Source organism: Sceloporus occidentalis, unplaced genomic scaffold (genome assembly GCF_023333645.1).
Source record: "Sceloporus occidentalis isolate IW3139 unplaced genomic scaffold, rSceOcc1.0.p SCAF_9, whole genome shotgun sequence".
Lineage (NCBI taxonomy): Eukaryota > Metazoa > Chordata > Lepidosauria > Squamata > Phrynosomatidae > Sceloporus > Sceloporus occidentalis.
The window spans coordinates 15,434,752-15,460,679 of record NW_028316989.1 but is presented as its reverse complement, the minus strand read 5'-3'; the positions used below and the strand labels follow the sequence as shown (position 1 = coordinate 15,460,679).

Sequence of the window (25,928 nt, the reverse complement as noted above, 5' to 3'; positions counted from 1 at the left end):
GCGAAAAGTTAACCATACCGGGCCACCAAGAAGAGGACACAGCTCACAGCGAGGTAGGCAAGTAACATGAAGAGCCAGACACCAGGAGAAAAAGGATCCAGGAAAGAGAAGTAGCCAGGCTTGCGCCCCTAAGATAGAGAAAAGAAAAAAGATGAGCATATATTTAAAAACAAACCTCCATTCTTCACAGCAATGGCACAGAGAGAAAAAGCAGGTAGAGGGATTATTGCAAGTCAATGACATGGAGGTGGGGAAGTTGTTGGCAGGCAGCCTAGAAAAATACAGAGGGACAAAAACGGGCTGCAGCCTCCTTGCCAACTTTCATCTCTGATGAGTAACCTTTATGATGAAGCTATGGGAACACATCCAGTCATTGATGGACACCCAGGCGATTTCTGCTCCCCATTGAGTCTCCATTATGGATGCAATCCCATTTCATTTGCAGTCACTCATGGCATCCCATATCTCTACCTTCTTTCCTTCTCTGGGTCCTGGGGCTGAAATTTACTGCAGCTGGACTTCACCTTCTGCTAACAAAATTTGGGGAATGGGCAGTTGCCAAAAGCAAAGGCAATCTAGCCAGCAGCCAGCTTTCTCCGCTGGAACTGATAAACTGGCCAGATGGGACATGATGGAAGTAAAGATCAGAAAGGGACAAGGTGTGCAGGGATAAGCAGCATCCCTGTTATGCTACCTGGCATATGTTCTACTCTGTGATACATAAAGCGAGAAGAGGTATGGGGACCTGTGAAAAACCAGTGCCACACCAGGCACTCTGTGAGCATTAAAAGCTTGCAAAAGCTTCACATCTGTTCAACAGCAAGCCACATTGCTCCATTACAAGATCTGCAGACAGATGAATGGCTCAAAAAGACCATCATTCTCCATCTGAAAAATTATGGCATTGGGGAAAAACCCAACCACTTCAAGTTAACGGTGCTTGAAAGTTCAAAACAGTAGCATTAAAGTCCTATGGCACATTTTTCCTGACCTATATTAGCTAGAGGATGGCTTTTACCCCGAAGCATGCAGGGCTAATGTTTCCATGGATCATTTTCCTTACTGGCCCAGAGTACCATGGATTTTATGCCATGTTAGCCATGCAGTTTAATTGATACGCCATTATCACAAAGTGCAGCAGAATCTACAAAACCAAAGGAGCCTCAAAGCTCTGTCTAATACTATGGACCCCATATTTATTTCCACAATTCATTTTATGCAGGCTGGAGAAAGTAAAAAAGGCATTGTAGGATACAAAGAACTCACAGGAGTGAATAAGTGAAACATTTTAGATGTAGCCTCACACTCTGATTTTTATTCTTTTGTTTTGTGCCTTTGGAAACAATGCAGATGAGCTTCACATATCCTAAAATGCACATTATCAGCTATTGAGTCTCTAAATCAACCCAAATAACTTTCATTTTGGATTAAGTGCTTCTATCAACAGCTGCACATAGGTTTCTTTTGACTGGGCAGAAACCCATTCCTTCTGTCCAGCCTGGATGGGGTTGGATGGGATTGACAGTGCAGCCGTTTCCAGGCAGGGATCCATCATGTGAGATAAGAAAAGAGTGTGAAAAGTTGGTTTTTGGATGGAGGTGCTCAATACTTCTATCCACAACAACCACAGGAAAACATATGCATGCTTAATTTGATATACAGCATAGTGTAGTGGTTTGAGTGTTGGACAATCACTGTGGAGAGCAGGGTTCGAATCCCTACTCAGCCATGAAAACCCACTGGGTGACTTTTGGCAAGTCAACTCTCTCAGCCTCAGAGAATGGCAATGACAAACACCCTCTGAAGAAACTTGCCTAGAACACAATGTGATAGGATCACCTTAGGGTTGCCATAGGTTGGAAATGACTTGAATGCAAACAACATACAGACACACTGTGTATGTCACCAACAAAGAGCCAATGAGGTGTAGTGGTATGAGTGTTGGACTATGATCCTGGGAGAGACCAGGGTTCAAATCCCCGTAAATCCATGAAAACTCACTGGGTGATCTTGGGGCAGGCCACACATTCTCAGCCTTAGAGGAAGGCACTGGCAAGCCCTTTTGAATAAATCGTGCCAAGGAAACCCTAGGATAGGGTCATTATAAGCTCACCATGGTAAACCCCTCTCAAGAAACTCCATGATAAGTTCACCTTAGTGTCACCATATGTTGGCAATGACTTGAAGGCTCACAACAACAACAACAACAACAACAACAACAACAACAAAAGCAACGCTGGTGTTGCCATGAAAGCACAACAATGTCCCCAACATGATTCTGGCCTTTCTAGGTATTTCTGCAACAGACTAACAAAGCAATCTCTCAGGAAATACTTGCAAAATGAGCCCAAATAAACTTTTCATGTGAACACAAGCAAAAGCTACACTTTTTGGAAGAGCCGTGACCATTGTTAGAAAGGCTGGCATCCTGTAAGAGAGGCAACAATGCCATTTTCCGTCCTATTTTCTCACTGTGAAAATGACAGCTAAAGACCAAACACACTTGTCCAGAGTCAAGTTTCAATCATTCCTTTCCACAATATTCCATTTGTTGGAAGGGGAGAGGAGGGGTAAAGGCCCAGAGCGGGCGCTGTGCTCTTGCAGCAGTTTGGAAATTAGATACCCCATTAGAGTCCCTGTGTCAGAAATCCATACTTGATTAAATCACAACAAGTGAAATTGAGAAAAATGACAGACCCATTTAAACCTGCCATATTTGGTTACTTGTGATAAGACAGATGTGTGTGCAGCAGTGAACGGGTGGAGAAGCCCTGCAGGAGGGTGGCAGGAAAAGAAATGATGGGGAACCACAGTTATACCGAAAGAACAAAATAAAATAAAAATGTCATTATTGCTGGGAGGGGACAGAGAAAGTGAGACGGCAGCCGGGCAGGCAGAAAATTTATTTGTCGTTATTTGTTAGGAAATGTCTGATGGAAACTGTAGATTAACACAGTGCTGGTGCTGTTTTTCCATGCTGAAATATGAAGGGAAGAGGGCGAGGTGAAGAGCAGATGGGGCCCTGGCACTGTCTTCGACTGCTGTGCAAACCAGATCCTTCAAGGAAGACTACTCTAATTAGTTATCCTGCCTTCCCATTGTTAAATAAATATTTACTGGCTTAATTAGCTAATTGCCACATTGCTCTATGAGTTATTTTGATGCTAAGCATCAAGACCTTTCTCCAAAATTCATGTGGGACTTTATGAGATAGGCGAACTGGCAATGAGGAGGGAATGAGCAAGAGATACATTAGCCTGAATCTTACTCGAGCGTCCCAACTGGAGCAGATCCATGAAGTCGAATATTGAATTGTGAGACAACACTTATGTAAAACCCATCATTCAATGGGTTTACTCTAATTAGATTACTTAGAAGATTTAGGGTACATCCACACTGTAGAAATAATGCAGTTTCACACTCTTTTAAGTGCTGCAGCTCCATGCCATGGACTCCTGGGATTTGGAGTTTGTTGTAGCCCCAGAGATCTCTGACAGTGAAGGCTAAATATTGCACAAAACTACAACTCCCCAGATTCCACAGCACTGAGCCATATGGCAGTTAAGGTGGCGTCAAACTGAGCTAATTCTGCAGTGTAGATGCAGCCTTTGTAGAACGTTTGTGTGAATGCAAATTCCCTCTAGCTTGAAGGCTGCAAATTACACATCTCAATCTCTTTCTTTAAACAACTTCATGGGATGCAGAGAAAAACATAATTTCTGGACACTGTCTTCCCTACCTAAAGCTAACGCTATTGACGAAAAGTTGGATTTTTCACTGAGAAATGTTAGGATGCAAAATGTTATGGCCTTGAGCAACTCATCATCTTTCAATCAAATCCACTTCACAAGGGTGTTGTGAGGCTGGGCTGATCTTATAACCCTTGTTTCTAAATTATACCAACAGGTTAAATCAGACAGAATGGTGAAAATACTGCAAATGTTCCTGAGGAACTCACTCATTGATCCTTGATTCAACATCTAGCAGAGGAAACCGAGTTTTAAGTACATTTTAATTACTTGTCGGTTCTTGGCAATAAAAGGAGCTCCACTGAGAAAGGAAGAGAGATGGAGAAACTCTGTAGTTGTGAGGAAAGCTTAATCTTTACCAGCTTCAGCTATTGCAAGGGCAGAAGCCGAGAATCTGCTCTAATTGTTTTAGTGCCTTGTTTATGCCGATGCTCAACTGATGGGAAATCAAAAGTGTACTCGGATTGCCCACAGAACATATGGAGAACATATTGAAACACAGAGCAGGTATCGATGGAGATCCACTCAAAAGTTCCTTTGTGCAAATATTCTGGGTCCAGCAACTCCTGGGAAACAATAACCATTTCAATTTAGGTTTGCTCCATGTTAAGTAGCAAAACACAGTCCCTAAGAAAGTTCTAAAATGCCGGTACTCTAGCTGGTGTTTTTCTCTCCGCCTTTATATATCACCGAAGGGACTATGCTTTTGCTTCTGTGTGAAAAGGAAACTCATCCCAAAAAGTTGGGAGGAAGGAAGGGGTCAGCTTTGTTCCCTGCAGGCGGACAGCTCCAGATTCAATCTTCAACATGTCTATCCTCCTCTCCTGATTCCCACCCAAGACTTCTGATCACCACCAAGAACAACCAGATCAGGCAGCATCGGGACAGATGAATACCTAACCCGAGTTTCATATGCATATAGGGATAAAAAGGCACAAGCATGGCTTTGAGTCTGCAAGACCTGGGCAGGACTGTCGCCAAAAGGGTGGCTTGGAGGTCTCACATTCTTGGGGTCTCCATAAGTCAAAGTCGACTTGATGGCAGCTAACAACAAAGCAAGGATGTAATCCTTTGCTAATTTCATTCTTGAAGGAAGCAATGAGTAATTATAGCAATTTTCTTCTGGCTGATCCCCACCTATGTTTCCATTCCTGTCTTGCATCGCATTAGAGTTCTTTCCCCTGACACACTTGTCTTCTATGTGCATGAAGCGTAAGGTGATTAACAACAGCATCAGTGAAGAGGAGGAGGAGGGGAATGATGACAATGACAAGAGACCATTTTACATCTGCAATCTGAAAGTATAGAATCCAGCTATAAGAACCTCAGAGGAATAGATAGATTGTTCTTTTACAACAGCCAACTCCGACAGATTCATCTAACCCTGCTTTCCATCATTGTGAGTAAAACAGTAATGTAGACCTCAACACTGCCATTTGCCTCTTCGCTGTTTGGGGCATATTAAAGGGCAGGGGGTGGGTTTGGCATCCTTTGCTGACAAAGAACTTGTCTTCATCATGTATAAACTTCCCCTTGGCCTCACAGTATGCTTTTTATATTGTTGTTATTGTGTGTCTTCAAGTTGATTCGGATTTATGGTGACCCTAAAGCAACTCTATCAAAGGGTTTTCTTGGCAAGTTTCTTCAGAAGGGGTTTGCCCTTGCCATCCTCTGAGAGAGTGTGACTTGCCCAAGGTCACCCTGTGGGTTTCCATGGCTGAGCTGGGATTCGAACCCTGGTCTCCCAGTGTCCTAGCCCAATGCTCAAACCACTTCACCACACTGCCCCCCTGTTTATATTGCACAGGCTCCAAACCCCAAATAGGGTACTGGCTGTTTATACAATGCCTGGATCTGATGTCAGATTTCCTCCCCTTGTGTTGCATTAAAATGACTTATCTTACCTTTAAAAAAAAGAAATCCTGAGCAAAATGTAGCAATGATGGGTGGCTTCCTTTCTATGAAGTCCCTGCAAATGCCTCTGCCAGGTCTTGCTCTGTGGGTATGAGGCTGGGCCTCTCATTCTGACCTCAGAGTGACTTGTGCCCACAATAGTGGCATCAACTGGCTTGCAGGGGCTGCATGGGAAGGCAGCCACCCATCATTCACTGAACACCTGCAGCAGCTAAGGGGGAAATTTGGGGGCAGAATACTCTGGGGGCAGCTGTCAAATATGGACAAGCCCAAAGGCTATTTCCCACAAACATCTGTCAAACAGAAAGATATTCTACAGGTGTAGCGTCCTCCTCTCATGTAGATGCCAAGAAGAAAGTGAAACGAAGATGGTCTGTCAACATTTTGCTCCATTTGGCAGTTTGTGTAAAGAGTAGCGAGTTGGTTTCTACTCTTCCCCCATCCGTCTGCCTTTTCATTTTCAATGTAAGCTGGCTTTATTATTGATTTTTATTTTATTTTATTTTTGAAGAAGGAAATTTCTGGCATCTTTCCTCACCTAGGCAAACATTGGTCCGGGGGCAAAGACTGGATTAGTATCAAAACATTTTCTGTCTGACAAAAATATACTTTGTACATCAGATACAGCAAGGGGATTTAGGAAGGGCAGCTAGCCAAGCTGAGCTAAGATTTAGCCACGGACCAGAGTAAGTCGGTGCTGCTTGCTAATCTGAGGTCTCATGGCCGGTTTCCCTCGCCTGCTTCCCTATTTGACCCAAGAGACTCTCTCTTTGGACATGGATGTCACACCAGTCCTTGATGCATGGTTTTTGCCTCCTCCAAGCTGCTGTTGTGCAGATGAACATATTTACCCAACCGAGGTGCATCAGTTGGGGAAGTTCAGTTACCCCCCAAAATCAAAGCAGACTGAATGTAACTGCATACTCCTTGAATATTCTTCTCTTTTCTACTAAGTAATATAAGAACTTTTATTTTATCCTTGTTTGTTGTATAATATACTTGTATGACCAATGTTTGAATAAACCAGCGGTTCTCAATCAGTGGATTGCGACCCATTTGGGGGTCAAATTACCTTCTCAAATGTCTAAGACCATCAGAAAACATACATTTCCATCAGAAAATACAAATAATGTTATGGTTGGGGGTCACCATAACATGAGGAACTGTATTAAAGGGTCGCAATATTAGGAAGGTTGAGGACCACTGGAATAGACCCTTGACTTATACCGCAATTGTCTTGTAAAGGTGCTGCAAGATTGCTTTGCTAGGATTGGTTTGAATCGCTGTTGTTTTTGTGGGTTTTTTGGGCTATGTGGCCATGTTCTAGAGGAGTTTATTCCTGATGTTTCATCAGCATCTGTGGCTGGCATCTTCAAAAAATGCATTATCTGAAGATGCCAGCCTCAGATGCAGGTGAATTCTCAGGAATAAACTCTTCTAGAACATGGTCACATAGCCCGAAAAAGCCACAAAAAAACTATGACTGCCAGCTATGAAAACCTTTGACTTCACATTAAATCTCTATTATTCGGTTAGCAATCCTTTTTAATCCAGTTGGTCCTCTTTTTCTCTTCCCTTGACTGGTAAGAGCACCTGCATGCAGAAGCTTGCAGGTTTGTGTCCTTAGCAGCTCTAAGGAATCTCAGTAGGAAGACTGGGAAAGGATGATACACTTGGGATGCCATGATGGGTTCCATGCTTGCGAAAGACAGAAGATGGGAGGACTGAGGAGGAAAGAATGAAAGACGTTCAGGCAAAAAAGAACAGATCACACAAGATAAAGAGGTTAGCAAGGAGGCTGACTTAACTACCTCTCTGTATACCCTATAGATACACAGTCCTTAGTTCAGGCAATATTGCTTGACCATAACAAGTTACTTACTGGATCATTACAGGCTGAACATCCCTGCTCTAAAAATCTGAAATCCAAAATGCTCCAAAATCTGAAATGTTTTGAACGCTGACATGTTGCCCCAAGTTCAGTGGTTCAATGTGCACAAACTTTGTTCCATGCACCAAAGAATTAAAAATATTATACAAAATGACTGCCAGGCTATGTGTTTAAGGTGTATACAAACCAGAAATGAAAGTTTCTGTTTAGATTTGGGTCCCCTCTCCAAGATATCTCATTATGTATGTACAAATGTTCCAAAATCTAGAAAAACAAAACCCAAAATCGGAAACACTTCTGTCTCCAAGCATTTCAGATAAGGGATAATCAACCTGTATTTGGCAATATCTGACAATATTCCATCTGCCTGTTGAGCAAATTCTTTCTTGCTGTTTTTGGTCCAAGCAAATGCTCCGCTCTAACCGACTCTGGTATCTTTCCATTTAAATAAAGAAAAGAAAAATATATTTTCATGAGCCGTCTCATGAGCCCCCTCCCATCCTCCTTTGCTGAGAGCCTTAGCGCATAAAAATCTTTCATGGCGTAAATGGTTCTAAAAGATGTCTCTTACCATGTGAACTCGGTAGAGGATGCTAATCCCCAGAGTCATGAACGGCTTGGAGAAATCGATCACCTTCTCCCGCTCAGCTGTTATCGTCAGCCCAGCTACTGCCAAATCAGCTTTCTGGGGGGGAAAAAGATGAAGAAAAGGGGGGAAAGAGAGAAAAGAACACAAGAGATCAATATGTCTTCCCCAAGTGGGACCTGCAGTGGCAAAGGCAGTGAAGGAACAAGGCATGGCTGGTCTCCGATGGATTCCTTACTGAAGGTCTGGCTTCGCAATTTAAAATGCTTTATGGTCTTTGTAGCGACGACAAATCTATGTGTGTGTGTGTGTGTGTGTGTGTGTGTGTGTGTGTGTGTATGTATGTATGTATGTATCTCCATATCCTCACAGAATCCCTCTGAGGTAGGTTAGGATGAGAGAAAGTGACTCTCTCACAGTTGATGTTACAGTCCAGGATCTTGACAGACAGACAGGCTGCATCTATACACTGGAAAATGAATGCCGTTTGATACTGCTTTAACTGCCATGGCAAAATGCTGTGGAAATCTGGGATTTGTAATTTGGTGAGGCATTTAACCTTCTATCTCAGAGCTCTGCTGCCACAACAAACTACAAATCCCAGGATTCCACACGATGGAGCCATGACCATTAACAGGGTGTCAAACTGCACTAATTTTGCAATGTGGCAGCAGCCATGGATAGACAGACAGAAGGAAAGAAACATAGGCACAGACGCCACCACCCATCACGCTACAGAGTAAAAGCACTGTGATTCCACTTTACCTGCCATGGCTAAATCCTCTGGAAACCTGGGGTTTGTAAGGCACTAGAGCTCTTTGGTTGACAGTTCTCATAGCAATACAAGTCCCAGGACTCAACAGGACGGAGCCATGGCAGTTCAATTGGAATTACAGTGCTAGTCTGTTTTATTTGTTTTTAAAAACCTTTGTACAGTAAGATTTTTAACTGTAGTTTGTTTTAACTGGTAAGCCACCTTCGGTTCTATGCAAGAGAAAGGCCAGATAGAAATAAATTAAAATCAAATAAAATAAGATAATGGTGTAGCGTCAAAGGGCTGCAGGTTGGATGCAATAGAAATTCTATCAAAAGCAGTAACTAGTAGAGGCTTCAATGGATGACAATTCCCAAATGGCAGTAAGGTCTCCACCTCCAATTCAGAAGGAGACAATTCCACCAGCGCTTGTTTTATTGTTAGGTCCCCCTGCCCTATTGTGTTGGATACTAGCCATAGTAGGAAATCAGGATATAAATCCCGAATTTGGTAAATTTGGTAAGGCACCAGCACTTTCTGGGAGAGAAGGGCTAAAGACCTCGTAAAACTACAAATCACAGGATTCCATAGGATGGAGCTACAGCTCTTATAGTGCAATCAAACCGCACTATTTCTACAGTATAGATGCACCCTGAGAGGTGCCTTTCCTCAGTATGCCTCCCAATGAAAGTGGAAATATTGCACTCGTGATGAGAAACAAAGCAGTATGTATAAATGCCACTGACACTAAGGCCTGTTACAGACTGCCAAAATAAAGCTGCTTCTGGTCTCTTTGGAGATATGCTGTTTAAATGATGCATGCATCCTAAGAGTCCGGAAGCTGCACCAAAGTTGCACTCCAGTGCTTAGGAATGGAGTGTGGCTTTGGTGCGACCTCTGGACTCTTAGGACCCATGCATCATTTAAATAGCATACCTCCAAAGAGACCCGAAGCAGCTTTATTTTGGCAGTCTGTAACAGGCCAAAGTCGTATGTATAAATATATATATATATATTTAAAAGACATTTTTCAGTTTAAGAACTATGTACGTCAGTTATAAATTTTAATTTTAAAACACTATTTTTATTACTCTTCTAACGACACTGAGTTCCTTCCTTCCTTCCTTCCTTCCTTCCTTCCTTCCTTCCTTCCTTCCTTCCTTCTTTCCTTTTTATTTAAAAGGAAGAACTAAATAGCACCACACTCTCTCCTCACACATCAGTATTACTTGCAAGGTATGAAGCAGCTGTGCTGCTTCTGAAAACAGCGACAAATTCACAAACTTTCACTTTATATCCTTGGGCGTTATGGGCTTCTGACTGGAGAAAGACTTGTCAAGACAATAAATGGGGGATTTATCACTTAGGATTCATAACCTAAGCTGTAAACATGGCAAGGCAGGACAGGTATGTTGCAGGTGTACCTTGCTCTGCTCAATATCTTGTCCCCGTTGCAAGATTATGTGTGTGTGTGTGTGTTTTGTGTGTACAGATACAGCCGAACCCTACTGAATCAATCTTTTTGTGACAAAACCTTACCCCGTTTATAAAAAGACACTCTGCGCGAGACAGCTATAAAAAGCAGGTGGAGTAAAAACAAAAGTGATGGCATGTGGGAACATCTCTTTTATTGCCCACCCCAGGAGAGAAAACAGAGGGAAGAAATATGGATAAGAAAGAGGAAACTGGCAATAGATGAGGTTCGCACATGAGACAAGATGGCAAGGATATGGTACAGTTTGGTCAAAGGGAGCCAGTTCGACTCATTTTTACAACTGGCACACCTATAGAAATCCTTTATTCAGCTTGAGTTTTAAAAGCCTTAAAGCAAGAATATGGAAGATATGACCCATAGGCCACTGCCAGCCTCTGGGCCCCCAATTTGCTGCCTCTGAATGTCCACAATGATACCAGAAATTTGGTCGGGGTGATTTTCAAACCCCAACTCCCAAAATGGCTGTAAAATGTCATAAGATATAGTGGTTCGGCCCACAGGACCTCCCAATTACCTTCCAATAAAAACAAGCCTGCAAAAATATTGCCTCCAAAATGAGATGATAAAATGACAGGAAATCCTATGATTTTTTTAGGGACTTTTCTGAGCCACACAAATTGAGGATGTGACCTTCCATCTTTAATGCTCACAGAGATGTTTTGACCCCCTGCAGCAATCGTTTCTCATCAGGAGAAGAAAAACTGGGTTCTTTGGCTTATGTGCTCACTGCTAGATGGAGGGTGAAAGTGCGCTTGTGGTTTCTTTGTGTGGGGTCTCAGGGCATGAAGACTCACTTCTTTGTTGCCGGAGCTGATGCTTAAAAATAATATTTGCTTTTATCTGCACGGTCACAGGCAGGTCTGCCTTTTGGAATTCGTATAAGCCTCCTCAATAGACATGAGGTCTAAGCAGGATTTAAATGCGACACCAAGACTTTGTAGCCTTGAGGGGAAGGAAGCCTTTCACAATTTTACGTGGGGGCATTGACATTGTTTTTCCAGCTTAACAATTTCTCAGTTCTGAATGGAGGCTCAGTATGTCTTTGTACCTTTTTGATCCACAGTTTCGAGACACAGTTAGGGCTGATGTTCCAGGGAAGGGTTTGGCAGAGGATGTACAGAATGGTTGCATCTTCTCAAGCCCACCCCCACCAAACATTTAATATTCAATTTAATAAGTGGCCAAGATTTGAATCCCAGGAAAGTTTGATGCAAGAACCACAGGGACAGATCCTCCACCTCTTTCACATGTGGATGTGCCTTCATTGGCATTAGCAATAGCACTTTACGTTTATATAGCACTTCATAGTGAACTCAGCACTCTCTAAGCAGTTTACAATGTGTTAGTCAATTGACCCCAACAAGGAAATTGTGAAAGGAGATTGTGGATTAGCTCATGTCATGCCAAGTTGTGGCATTTGCACAACCATTTTTTAAATTTTCTGTGATTCTGCAAAATGGTAAAATAAAGAAATGAAATAGAAAAGGAAAGAAAAGGGAAACAAAGTAAAAGCAACCTCGGCCTGGGAATAATGAAGGGGAGAGGGGCAGGCAGGGAGAGGAGGAGGAGAATCACTCAAGCAACATGACTGCAGGAATATTAGAACTGCTGTGGAAAGGACCTATTGCACCAGAGGCAGCAGTGGAAAAACAGCTATATTGGAAACCACTGATGGGTTTTTCCCATCAATGAAAAGGTGCATTCCACCATCTATTGAAATGCAAAGCAGCAACAGGAGAGACATGACATCATGTGATACGTATTGACCAAAAATACCATTATCTTTTTTGTAATTGCCATTTATCACCTCATGTGATAAAGTCCTAAGCAGTATAGCATCATTATCTGCATTCAGAGTTATGCATTAATAGTGCTATGGAATCTTTATTGAATGGCAACATTGTGCAACTGAACCAAGGCACCACTGAGCAGCTGAACACACAACCAAATGAGCATGTACAATGTATAATGCATGTCTATATGAAACCCACTGGGTGACCTTGGGCATGTCACACTCTCTCAGCCTCAGGGGAAGGCAATGGCAAACCTCCTCTGAACTAATCTTGCCAAGAAAACCCCATGATAGCTTCACCTTAGGGTCGCCATAAGTCGGAAGCAACTTGAAGGCACACAACACACACACATGCACAGCGAGAATCCATAAGCCATTGTACCACATGCACAATACCACTTTCATAATCTTAAACTGCATGCTGCTGTTCTCTGTCACACAAAAATGTTCAACAACTTCCATAGGGTGCCAATAGGATTCCAGTTGCTGTGGCTGTTTGTTGAATTTGCATGACATTTGAGGCAAATACCTGAATTCCAGCATCAATCTACATTCTGTGGTTTAATTTGAAGCCTTGGTCACATGCACAGAACAATCTAATGAGCACTGTCTTATGGCAACTTGCTGTGGTATATAGCTGTCAGAACTGATTCTGAAAGGCCATTGATATTAATGTAAATCCTTCTGGAAACAGAAGTGTTTGTCTTACTAGCATAAAGTGGCTGCCCACAGCAGCTGGAGATCCACCTTATAAATATATTTACACAAAGAAAGGAAAGTGCCAAAGGAGAAGATACTGAGAGGGGGCCTCAAAGTCTAGCTTCAGCAGTAGCATCATGATAGCTTAGCTCTTATGCCACCCTTTCTGCTTCTGTTGCAAGCCTGGTGGATTGAAATCTGGGTTTCAAGGGCTTTCTCTGCAATACCAAGCAGCCTACTAATCCAGCCAGCACACCTCTAAGGGACAACGCCTGTCTACCAGGCTCTGTGAAGCCTTAGCCTCGGGGTTGGCATGAGGATACTGCATAAAACCTTATGCCCTGCCTCATTCTGCACATGCCCTTGAAGGCTTGAACCTCTATTCTTGGTTTGCTGCTTTGTTCTGGGCCACACTTGTCTTTTTGACACACTGAGGCCAGATTCCTGTTGTTGCACTGCACAAAAGGTTTCATTTTCCTTCCAGAGTTACTGCTGAGAGAAAGCAGACAAAGTGAGTCAGCTCCAACTCTCATGTAGAGGAGGGCAAAGTGCAGCTATGGGTTGTATGCAGCTCCCACGATCATTGCTGGGACCTCCTGCCCTTCCCAGATGTCATTTCTTCCTTTCTTTCCTCCCCCTCAAAAGCTTTTTAGGGAGCATGGGGACACATTTGCTATATTTTTGCACCGGGGCCATTTTAGGCCAAGGAGTCCTCTCATCGGTCTCTGGGCTAGGCATGGTGGAGCTGTGCTGCCTCTTCTTTCCCTCCGAGGGCAGAGCGATGGTAGCTATAGTACAAAACATCCGTCAGGCACTAAGTTGCCTATCTCTGCTTTATGTAAATGTCTCTAAATTGTGACAGGAGATTATGAAATAGAAAATTTGTCCTGCCCTTGTCCCAACAGATGGGCTGCTTCATAGATTTGTACTTGTCTTTCTAAGCATTATCATTTCTTGCTACAATCTCTCTCTCTTTTTTTTTTAATTAGGAGGGGGAAAACATATGAAGTGGGAAATTTCAAGACAGACAAAGCATATTATAGTAGCACCAATACCTCCAGATGCTTCCCAGGCAGAAGACTGCGTAAATTAGAACAAAATACTCCTTGCATTGGAGGGTCCCCTGACAGACCGCTGTCTGAAATTAAAAGCATGACCCGACTCAGCTGTCATTAAATGTTGATGCTGTCTCCGTTTCAGGATAGGTGCTCAAAAGATGCCTGAGTTGCAGCAGCAGGGCTGTTATTAACTAAAGAAGCCAAAGCTGAATTCCATGGCTTGGTAATTAAACATGCTGAAAGTTAAAATGCAAGGACCGTAGTATCCCTCCCGGTGGAGGATCTTGCTAGGTGGCTGATGAAGTTTGTTCAGATGCTAATGCTGATGAATGCCGTTCGATGATAGCTGTATGCAGTGAGGTGAGAGGAGGCCTGCTAAGCAAGAGTAAGGATGCAAGTCTTCACTTATTTCATTGTCGCTAGGAAGAATGAATAATTTCAAGTTTCCTCCCCATTGGGTATGGTTATAAGAGCATGGAGTACATTTTTGATGATGTTTTGGCATTTCCTTCCATCCTTCCTTCCTTCCTTCCTTCCTTCTTTCTTTCTTCTTCATCTTCTTCTTTTTGCACAAAAGCATTTTTGAACAAGAAACAGGAAACAATATTTTCCACTTTTTCTGTACAAAAATGATGTGGATGTGTGTATGTCCACAAAAGTCCACCAAAGGCATGCATGTGCGTGTGCGCGCGCACACACACACACTCAAACAAAATCTCATGACAATGGTCTATTCATTTGATGGGGTGTCTCCATGTGTTAATAAATCATTTCTTGTGGAGGACCAGAACAGTTGTGAGTATTATTTACATCCCTAAGCAAAACTTCTCCTGCATTTAACACCATCCCAGATGTGGCATTCAAATAAGTATTTCCAGGACTTTCCAAAGAAAACCTGTCCTAAAAACAGTGGAACAGGAAAACTGATTCTGAGTCTTGAGCTGATGAAAGAGAACTTTATGCCTGCCCCCCCCCCAAAGATTCAGGGTAGATTTTTAGGTCATAGCCATGCTTGAAGATAATGGAGAAAGGATTAAAGAGGATGATACGATGCCAGTCCATCTCTTGGAGAAGACTCACATATGGCTGTGTATCTCATAGCCAATATCAAAGAAGGACAGCTATTTGCTGTACAATTTTGGAGAACATCCTGCGCTAGCGGGCACCTGTGTCTTCAAACAAGAAGCACACCCTTCATCCTTCAAAACTTCACACATGCATAATTTAATTTGTTAAATTCACTGCCACCAGGTATCGTGATGTCTGCTTAAAAGGAAATTAGACAAATCCAGGACACAAAGGAGATCTATCTCTATTAACCATGAAGGTTGCATGGTACCTCCATCTTCTTCAGTGGACTACTGAACAGCGCTCAGTAGAAGAAAGAGAGGGGGAGGACAATTTCATTCAAAGCCATTCAAGGCCAAGTTGTCAGAAGCATTTGGTTAGCCATTGAGAGAAACAGGATACTGAAAGAACACCCAAACAGGATTGCAACAGAAACAATAACAAATACAAATTTTAAACTCTTTAAAAAAATCAGTAATGATGAAATTTAAGAAAGCAAAGCAAAGCAAATAAAACCAATTAAAGGTACCACCAGTTGTTAGATTAAGACATATGAGGACAAGTCATCAATAAATAGAATCCTCAGTGCTCATATGCATATCAGCAATGTATATGTGGGAAGACATACATGAACTGACAGCAGGAGGGAACAACAGCACATGAAAAGTGCTCTGAGTTAAATCTAGATATAGAAAATGGACCCATAAAGGAGTTGTTGTGCGCCCCTTCATATTCAAAAACGAAGTATGCTAGTGTCCAAATAGAGCAGTTACTTCAGGACACAGAGCCCTGCTGATGAATTGTTGTTGTTGTTGCTGCTGCTGTTGTATGCCTTCAAGTCATTTTTGACGTATGGAAACTCTAAAGTAAATCCTATCATGCAGTCACTCAGTGGGTTTCCATAGCCGAGTAGGGAATCAAACCCTTGTCTCTAGAAGCACTGTCCAACACTCAAACCACTACGCCATGCAGGGTCTTAGGAACTGGAGCTATGGAGCTACAATGCAACACTGGCAAACAGGCAAGAAAAATTCAAAGACATAGCCATGTTAGTCTGGAAAATCAGTATGCAAAGGGATCTTGTAGCAACTTTGAGTCTAACTGAAAGAAAGAAGCTGGTAGCATGAGCTTTCATAGACTTGAGTTTACTTCCTCAGATGCATGGGGTGGAGAAAGGCAATAGAAATGCAAAACTTTGTGGATACGGAGATGTCACCTCATCTCCATACCCACAAAGTTTTGCATTACTCTTGCCATTCTCACACACAGCCTGCTTATATAGGTCTGTCCTTGGATCCTTCCCTCCATCCCATGCATTTGAGGAAGTAGACTCAAGTCTAGAAAGGGCATGCCACCAGCTTCTTTCTTGCAGTTAGTCTCAAAGGTGCCACAAGATCCTTTTGCTGGCAAGTATGTGATAGACTCCACAATTAGCGTCGGGGATACTGCATGCTATGAAGGACTACAGCTGAATTTAAGATACCTGCTTTGCAGGTAGAAGGTTGTCAGTTCATTTCCCAGCATCTCCCTCCAAGCAAGGCAGGGAAGGAAGCCATGTCTGAAACCCTAGTGCAGACAAGGTAGGTGAATGGATGGTCCAACTCATGGGGAAGTAGCTTCCTTCTACAGAAAACTAATGAAGAAAACCAGCACCTCTCCAGTTTCTATGGTCACAGCATACAGTATATTTGCAAAGCATATGGGGCAAGAAGGAAGAGCATGCCAAACTTGTGGAGATGCTCTAAAACCCCAAGGCTGGGCTTCAAACTTCAGACATTCCTGCTTGGAGATGAAATATTCTGAAGGTGTTGGCTACACTTTGGAAATAACGTATGCTAATGCCATCTCTGCCAGTCTCCCCTCTGGATTTTGTTTTTGTTCTAAATACAACCAGGGACGTGTAAAACAGAAGCCAATTCATGGGAATCCTAGCTTGCTGAGTTTGGCAGAAAACACTGTGGAGTAATTAAAGTCAGCTCTGTTGGAAAAAGAGATTGCAATGAACCTTTCTGTGTTATCCTGGCAAAGTTTGTTACACAGACTAAACTGATTACTCTGCAGGTTCTTACAGTTCTTGTTTAACAAACAGATGTTCCTGGTGCTTACTTTCTTCCAGGGCCTAGCATGCATATTCTTTCTCAGTCTAAATGCAAGTCAAATATTTTGTGCAACTTGGTGCTCAAGCCCGCAGACTACAAGGTTGCCATTAGCTGTAAGTAAGCAAGGCTTTGTTGTTAGGGGGAAGAATGGCATCTATTAACCCAATTGGGTTTCCCCCCCTACACTAGGGCTTCTTGTGCTGTTGAGGCATTGCATTTATGCAGTGAGTAGGATTAAAATTGTAGCTCTGCAATTAATTCTTCTGCAGCATTGGCCATCTCCATGGATAAAAGCCTTCCATAATGTTGATCCATTCAAGAAGGTTCCCCTGCTGCACTGTTAATTAAAGGTTTCTTCTCCTTCCAAGTTTGCCTTGTTATATTACTTCATGTTCATAACTTCTAGGAAATAATAATTCTGAATTAAACAACATTCCTCCCAGAGTATGAGGAATTTTATGCCTTTAAGTATCTTTCTCTTCTCTTTTTCTTATCCTTTGTGAAACAGTTGACCATCAAAGGACAATTCATCATTAATATCCAGTTTGAGCATGAAACAATGAAATGGAGGAAAGCTGCAAAACAGGAAACCTTTGATTAAAGGCATAGTAGCCTTTCAAGACCCTTAAAAACCTGCAGTAATGTTGTAGCTGTTTCTTATGGTTGCAAAGTTACTGCACATTCAGATCTGAGGGGAAAAGACTTGGTAGCAACTCCAAAAACAGTATAGTTTCAACCATTTGGCAGTGAAATAATTTCAATTCTCTATAGAGTGAACAAAGATGGGAAAGGTAAATATATCTGTCCTTCAGGGGATAGCCAGCAAGGTATAGAAGTTTGAGCGCTTGACTATGATTCTAGAGACCAGAGTTCGAATCCCCGCTTAGCCATGGAAACCTATGGGGTGACCCTTGACAAACACACTCTCTCAGCCTCAGAGGAAGGGAAAAGCAACCCTTCCTTCAACAAATTTTGCCAAGAAAACCCTTGATAGCTTTGCCTTTGGGTTGCTATAAATCTTGAAGGCACGCACCAACACCTATAGTTCAGTAATCAGAAGATCTTACTGCTTTAGCTACACATGAATGTGCATTTTGTAGATGTCAACTTCAAAAAGATGTATGTTTTGAAATATGGACAACTTATATCAAGATATGTGCCTAGCTCATGCCCATATCCTATATAATTTGTCTCCCATTTTTCTTTCTTTTCTTTGCAATCATATTTTTAAAAGAATAGAAAAGGGGAGAAATGGCTAGTATGGAAGCAACCACATGAAATCCCTTATGAAACTGGAGTTCCTGTGCTCATCTTTGCAAGTCTTTGCGGTTAACCACTAGCCCAGGACAAATGAATTCCATACTAGATAAGAGCCGAGGTTCTGTGCAAAGAACAAAAACTGCATTGCAATCCTACTTGAGTCTCAAAGCAAATTTCTTTGGGTTTTATAAGTGTGATTTGTTGTATTTCATTATAGCCGTCTTTTATGCACATTTTATTATAATTTCCCACGAGGCCATACGCCCGGCCTTGATTTTATACTACATGCTGCCACGGAGTGATTTACTACACTTTATCATATTGCTGTGAGTTTGGCTATCCTGATCTCTGTAAATGAGTGACCAGGGGCCTGGCAAATTAATATGAATGCTTCCAAAGAATTGTAGACTGTCTCTGTAAATGGACAAATTCTCCCAAAGAGCTGGTGGTCTGAGATGGTGCTTTGCAAGAGAAAAAGCCAGGTGGTAGGAAGCGAAACAGAAGAAGGAGCTGTGAAAGGCTAGTTTGAGTTTCTGGGAATTAAAAAAGTAAATCATGTCATAACCTTTCACTATGAGTCCTGAGATGCAGAGAAGGGCCATATAGCCAATTCTAATATCTGTGTAACTAAAGAGAATCCAGCAGCAGCTACCAAAACCACCATGGAGATGCCTGCTTGAGATCACAGCTTCAGTGAAACCTATAGCACCTAAGTGGTCCAACCACCATCACCTCTGAAGTCTCCACATGGGATGCATCTGCACTGCAGAATTAATGCAGTTTGACATACAACTTTGCCTATTTGATGCCTGAAGATTGTGGTCATCCTGACTGGAATGTGAAAGCACTTCTTTTCGTTTTCCTGGGGTGAACTTGACAGAGATCCCCAAGTCACCAGGATGCACATGTCAATTGACAACCAGACTGTCTAACATTACATTAGCTAATAATTTTATCTACAGCAGAGCTGGCTGCAATATTTCACGGAGGACATTTTCTCAGTTGACATCAACCACAGGCCATTTGAAATCAATATCATTTGCAAAAGAATGTCAGCTTTGATGAAAAATGCTCATTATTTTCCAGCAAGGAGTATTGTAAAGGGACATTTTTGCTTTATATAGCTTTTTTTTAAGTGGGGAGGGGGAGTCAGTGGGGGGGGGAGAATAATACAAATGACATTTTAGGGCAAAAAAGTCAATTATAAGTAATAACTTTTGGATTACAGTACTTTATTTGTGACAGGTAATTTTTGTAAAAGGTTTATCTGCTCTTTCAATCCATCTATGCTGGATTCCAATCGGCAGGTAATTTTAGATTGCAAGCGGATTACTTCAGATTTTAAGCTCCTTGGAACAGGGACCTGGCCTGCATTTGCATCTTCCATGCAGCATTAAATCTAGATGATGGTGATGATGGTATTTAGTTATATCCCTAGTCGGGGACTCAAGGTGGCTTATAAAACTTAAAACAGATAGCTATTTTTTTTAACCTCATACATAAGTTACACTACAAGTTGAATCTCCATTATCCAAAATGCTGGGACCAGAAATGTTTTGGATTTTGTATTTCCTCCCCACACCAGATTTTGGAATATTTGCATATATATAATGAGACATCTCGAACCCAAGTCTAAACATGATTTTATTTTCATGTTTTGTATGCATCTTATACACATAACCTGGCTGTAATTGTATGCACAATATTTGTAATAACTGTTTCATGAAAGAAAGTTTGTGTACACTGAACCATCAGAAAGCATCTCAGCCTCCTATGTAGACATTTGGATTTTGGAGTATTTTGGATTTTGGAGTTCCAGATAAGGGATACTCAGCTTGTATTGATAAAATTAAAAGCAGTGAAAAGCAAACCTTTTAAAAGAATATCTTTTTAAAACAACAACAAAATAACAACAAACATAGCACATGAAATGCCCACTCCCCTGAGCCTGTCAAAACAAAAAGGTCTTCACTTACGTAGGAAAGTGTAGCAATGAGGGTCCCATTCTAACCAATCTAACCTTATGATTGCATATCTGCAATCTGACTGCATATTGATTGCATATCTGACGACACTCTCACTTATCACTATTGTTCATTGGGAGAAGTGAAATGGCTATTTCTGCAATTAATGAAATGGTACATTGAAGGCAATGGTCAACAGTTATAGCAATAGCATTTACATTTCTATGGACCCGAACAGACAGCTTTGGGTCACTTTGGGGGTCACTTTGGCGATATGCTGTTTAAATGACACATGCATCTTAAGAGGCCAAAAGCTGTGCCAAAGCTGTCTGCCAGTCCTTAGGACTGGAGCATGGCTTTGGCACGGCTTTTGGACTCTTAGGACGCATGCATCATTTAAACAGCATACTGCCAAAGTGACCTGAAGCAGCTTTATTTTGGCCTATCTGTTCAGGCCCTACACCACTTACCCATGAACTCAGCACTCTCTAAGCAGTTTACAATCTGTAAACCAATTGCCCCCAACAAGCTTGGTATTCATTTTATGACCTATGAAAGGATGGAAGGCTGAGTCAACCTTGGAGTCCCTAGGATCAAAATCACAACCTTGTGGCTGCAGTACTGGCATTTAACTGCTGCACCACCAGGGCTCCCAGTTATGCACCATCCAAGAATATGAAACTGCATGTGAAATGGCTGCACTTACAGAACTCTATTTACACAACCATGAACTGAACACTTCCATTGTGCAATGGTCAAAACAGTGCAACCACATGCATAAGTGAACTTGTGCCTCTGGGACAGGATTCTGGCCCATGCCTCATGATAGCAGTTGTTCAGGACCTTAAATAGGTGGATGCTATTTTGTTCATGCCCTCCTTGTGGGTTTTCTATAGATACTTCTGTTTTGGAATAAGGATTTTGAACTAGGCTGGCCACTGGTCTGGTCCAGCATAGCTCTCCTTATATTTAGATGAGCAAGCAGCTTACTGGGGAAGAGTGCAGATAGGAAACAGGCATGTTGTTTCAGGTGACCCTAACTATGCCACCAAAGGCAGCGCGGGTAGGAAAAACTAAGGAGCGCAGCACTCGTGCCAGGGTGAATGTGCAAGAAAACCCTCAACAGAAGCAACATAAGCTGTGCACACAGTGTCTAAGTTTGGAGGAGCGTTGTATTTAGCCTAGGGCACTGACATGCCTTCAGCAATCCCAGGTCCTTGCTCTCATATGCCTAAGTTTATAAAAATTCATAGGGATTCTATTTTTTGCTTTACTATGAATTTTAAGCAGATCAGCACACAGACGGTACCCAGGAGGTGGAGGGAAGGGTTCAACATGCCATATGATGAATAGACAAGTAGCAGAACATGCAGCTAGCATACGCAAGAACACCTTGGCTTTGTTGGCAATTCATCCTCCATCCCCCTTCACATTCTTGCCTTCTTCCATGTTCTCTTTGTTCTTTGCCACTAGCCTAGATGATGATTCCTCTTGGAGAGGATCCTCTTGGTACCCTACCCTGGCAGTCACAGTTGGACCCATTCTCCAACTGAAGCATCTCCAGATAGGTGACTCTGGTACAACAAGCATTAAATAACTGGGATGCAGTTGAGGGTCATTTTCTAGCAAAGGCAGCAGCTTGCAATCCAGCTAATGAAGTTACATGGACTTGACAAAGCTGGTTTCTCAAACCCAGTTTTCTCTTTTCTGAAGATGAATAATGGGTGACAGGTAAACTGTGCTTCTTGGGTAGCTGCTTTCTAAAGAATCTCTTCCAAGGCATCCCCAGCTCCTCAGGAATTGGAACAGCAAGGGGCCCTGGCTACTGACAACATCTCCTCACAAGACGATGCGTGAAATAAACATCACTGAGCACAGCCAGAAACTCAGAAGCAAAAGTAACTAATACACATGTACTGGAACGAAACAGAATTTTGTCACACTGTACATTGACTGTCAAGATGATGTGTTTTACTCTGGGGAAAAGAGGGACATTGAGGGAAGGGGAATCACAAGCAAGAATCAATATGCAAAGAGGTATTGGAACAAAGGGGTATTGTAGCATCTCTGAGACTGAGAGAAAGAAATTGGCAGCATAAGCTTCCATAGACTTCAGTCTACTTTCTTGGATGCATGGAGTGAGGTGTCCAGGAACAGACCTTGATAAGCTTGCTACACAAGTAGCCATAGAAATGCCAGGCACACATATTGTAACACTAGCTCACTTCCCAAGCCTCACGAGGTGCTCTTGGCCAGTTCATCACATCTCTTTCTGGTTCCTAGCCAGCATCACACTACATTTCAATAACTCTCACCACCATTTATAGGGTTATCTATTCACCTTGGCTTCAGGCAACATTCTTCCTCCTGTTTTGTCCCCCAGCTAAACTTGTCACCCCATCACAATACCCACTAGTTTTGCATTTCTATGGCTATTCACATAGCCTACTTATAAAATCTGTTCTTGGACACTTCACTCCATTCAGCTGAGGAAGCAGATTAACGTACAATATCCCTTTGCATGCTGATCTAGACTAACATGGCTATGTCTCTGAATATTGCTCTCAGGTTAGCCTTGTCATCCCTGAAATCCACACCAGTCAGAACAACAAGAGATATCAACATTTTTGCCATATATTTTGTAAGAATTTAAGAAGAGCTCCTTTTAACCAGGCCAAAGATGCCTTTAGTAGAGCAGGCTGCTTGGCAGTAGTCAGATCATAACTTGGAAAGGTTAATTGATATATTATCACTCCCCAGATTCCATGACTTGCTTGGCCTGCCCATACTGGCTGAGGACTTTGGAAATTATAGCCTCAAACTCTTGGCCAAACAGCAATGGAGTCACTAGGGTTGGTGTCCTCCAAGTGGGTTAACTCATGCTGTCATCCCTAGGTGTCCCCCTCCACCAGTCTCTGCCATGATGAGGTGGGCTGCTCCTGCCACCTGGTACCCTTTTCTGGGTCTGACATGGTTGCTGGGTGAGTGAGACAGGGAGGCGATTCACTTTTCCCACGCAGCCAGTGGACCCTCCAGATCCAAATGGCAGCCCTTTCTGCTGATGGGGGTGATCTACTGTTGCTGTCTTTTCCCCATTCAGTTTGCAGTCCTGCCAAACCTTATAGGAGATTCCAGGTAGCAGACGTACCTCACTCTCATCAGCAGTCACAGCTGATGGCTGGCAGAAGGGGTTGGCCAGGGGGCAGTGTGGGAGCTAGTGCCCAACTGGGTGTTCACCCTCCTCTAAGAGATGTCATCTGGTGTGGTCCACACTCCCTGCACCCCACTAATGATACCCCTGCCAAACAGATATCTGCAGGATGTCCACAAGCACAGTTAATTTCAAAGTCATAGGCATGGGTAGGGATCTTCAAGGGTACCTAGCCCAGTCCCTGCTGATGGCAATATTCACTACTAGAGCACCCCAATCGGTATCTGTCTGGCTCTTACTCAGAAAGATCTAACAAAGGAGACTCCATGGTCTTCTCCAGGAGTCTGTTCCACTGGTGAATGCTTTGCACCATATCATCAGTAAGTTCTTCCTAAAGTTTAGTCAAAATCCCCTTATCATTTGAACTGTTGATTCAGGTCCTCTCCTAGGAAGGAAAAGAAAGCAAATTTGTATGACAGGCCTTCAGGTATTTGAAGATCCCTATCATATTGCCTCTTAATTTCCTGCTTGCCAAGTAAACATATTCAGCTCCTTCAACCTCTTCTCTCAGAATAGTCTCATGCCTCTCGCCATCCTCTGTGGTTCTTCTCTGGAGATGTTCCAGTATCTCAATATTTTATTTAAACAGTAATACTCAGAAAAGGGCATAATACTTCAGGTGAGATAACATATGTTAGTACTGTATCAATACTCCCGTGATGTGGACACTCCAAATCTTTTCATGCATCACAGCATTAGATTAGACTTTTCAGCTGCCATATCACACTGCTGATGCATGGTTAGCCCATGGTTGGTGCCGACATCCTTTTTGCAAGCAATGCTACCAAATTATGTGCAAGCTAGGTTTTATTTGAGCTTCTGATTTTTCTTATCTTGGTCAAATTTCATTTTGATAGTTTTGGCCCAGCCCGCCACATCCTGTCAAGATTTTGGCTGACCCTCATAGTTTGGCATTATGCGCAAATATGATAAGTATCTCCTTTACGCTTTCATCTCAGTTATTTATGAAGATGTTGAAACACTCGCACTAAGAGAGAAAGCCTGTGGCATCCCATCTGTCACTTCTCTCCTGGCTGATGAGGAATTCATGATGGATACAATCTTTGGATACAATCCATCAACTAGCTAGAGATCCAGTTGCATCTACTAGCACATATTCCCTCCTCTTTGATGAGGAACTCTTGATGCACAGTCTTTGGATGCAATCCATCAACCAGCTACAGATCCACAGGTGCATCTCCAAGCCCACATTTTACTAGCTTGGCGACAAGAATATCACCAGGTGACAGCTCTCCTGCTTAAGATCAGAAAAGAAACTAGCTTGGAAAAAATGTCAACCGAGTCAGGGTGTTGGCGGTGGGATGTGGATATGGAAAGACTGTCAGCTTTGTTCAGTTTTGGCATCTAAACTATAGGAATAATCCTCTAGTTCCATTTCTAAGGGTATGCCTTTTACATCAGGCTCCAGTTGGCTGGTCTTGGCGATTTCTGATTTTTTAAAAATTAAAATAGTCTCCACAATCCTGAATTCTAACCACTTCTGGCTTTGCAGCTGGGAAGTGTCTCCAGCCCCATTGCTATTATGAAACAATAGAGGAGACCAGGTAGGAAAGGAAATGTGATCAGAGGCAACCAGGCCCAAATGTCTTGTCTCTTTCTTTCTTTCTTTGTTACTTTCTTTTCTTTTCTTTTTTAAAGCCCAGGCATGAGTGTGATTGATTGGGCTACTTGTGTTTAGAGAGCGTTCCTCCTGGCCAGACCTGAGGGAGTGTTACACTGCAAGAGAATGATCAGCACTTCTGATTAAACCAATAGCTCATTCTACTACAAGTGACAGTGAAAGGGAAGGCGTCTCCTCTACTATATGGAGGGAACACTGTGGGAATTCAGTGCCTTGAAGGGTCATTTGGTCAAATACTGAGGCAGAATATTAAAAAGGAGGAGGTCTTTGCAGCAATTCATGTTAGGAAATTGCTAGTCCAGTCCTCTACTTTAGACAATTAATTGGTTTCTGCAAGGGTCACAAATGCATCAGCACTTCCACACTGGAACAGCACTGCATAAAGAAAAGGAAGAACTTTGTAAAACAGTGGATTACAAAAGGAGAGAGGCTTTTGAAGGCTCCATTTTCACCCGGAGGATCTTTAAAGCCCCAGGCTTGTATTTGTGATGTGGCAAAGTCCCCCAGATGGTTTGGGAGCATCTATTCTCATTCAAACCTTCCAGACTTTAGCATCTTCTTCCATTGCTCTTATCTGAGTGCCTCTTTCTTCAGAACGTGGAGGTCAACTGGGAGGAAGGAAAGTTCAGTCCTGGCATCCCAATTAATGAATGCCCTTGCCAGGAATATTCATTTGGCCTCAAACTTAAAATGTGAGATTCCATTATCTCCACTTAGCCTTTTAAAATATTTTACTTGAAGCTCTA

At 42.5% G+C, this 25,928-nt stretch overlaps 1 protein-coding gene across 4 annotated transcripts in view; it reads right to left on the bottom strand.

The window, feature by feature from the left end:
• The window catches only part of GRIK4 (glutamate ionotropic receptor kainate type subunit 4), a 416,936-nt gene that overhangs the window by 23,675 nt on the left and 367,333 nt on the right, over nt 1-25,928 (bottom strand). For all 4 annotated transcript variants that reach the window (XM_089537351.1, XM_089537353.1, XM_089537354.1 and 1 more), the window contains 2 exons: nt 8,126-8,239; nt 19-128 (listed from right to left, as the gene is read on the bottom strand). In XM_089537351.1, coding sequence (XP_089393477.1) covers nt 19-128; nt 8,126-8,239 — 224 coding nt within the window. The remainder of the gene's footprint in view (nt 1-18; nt 129-8,125; nt 8,240-25,928) is intronic.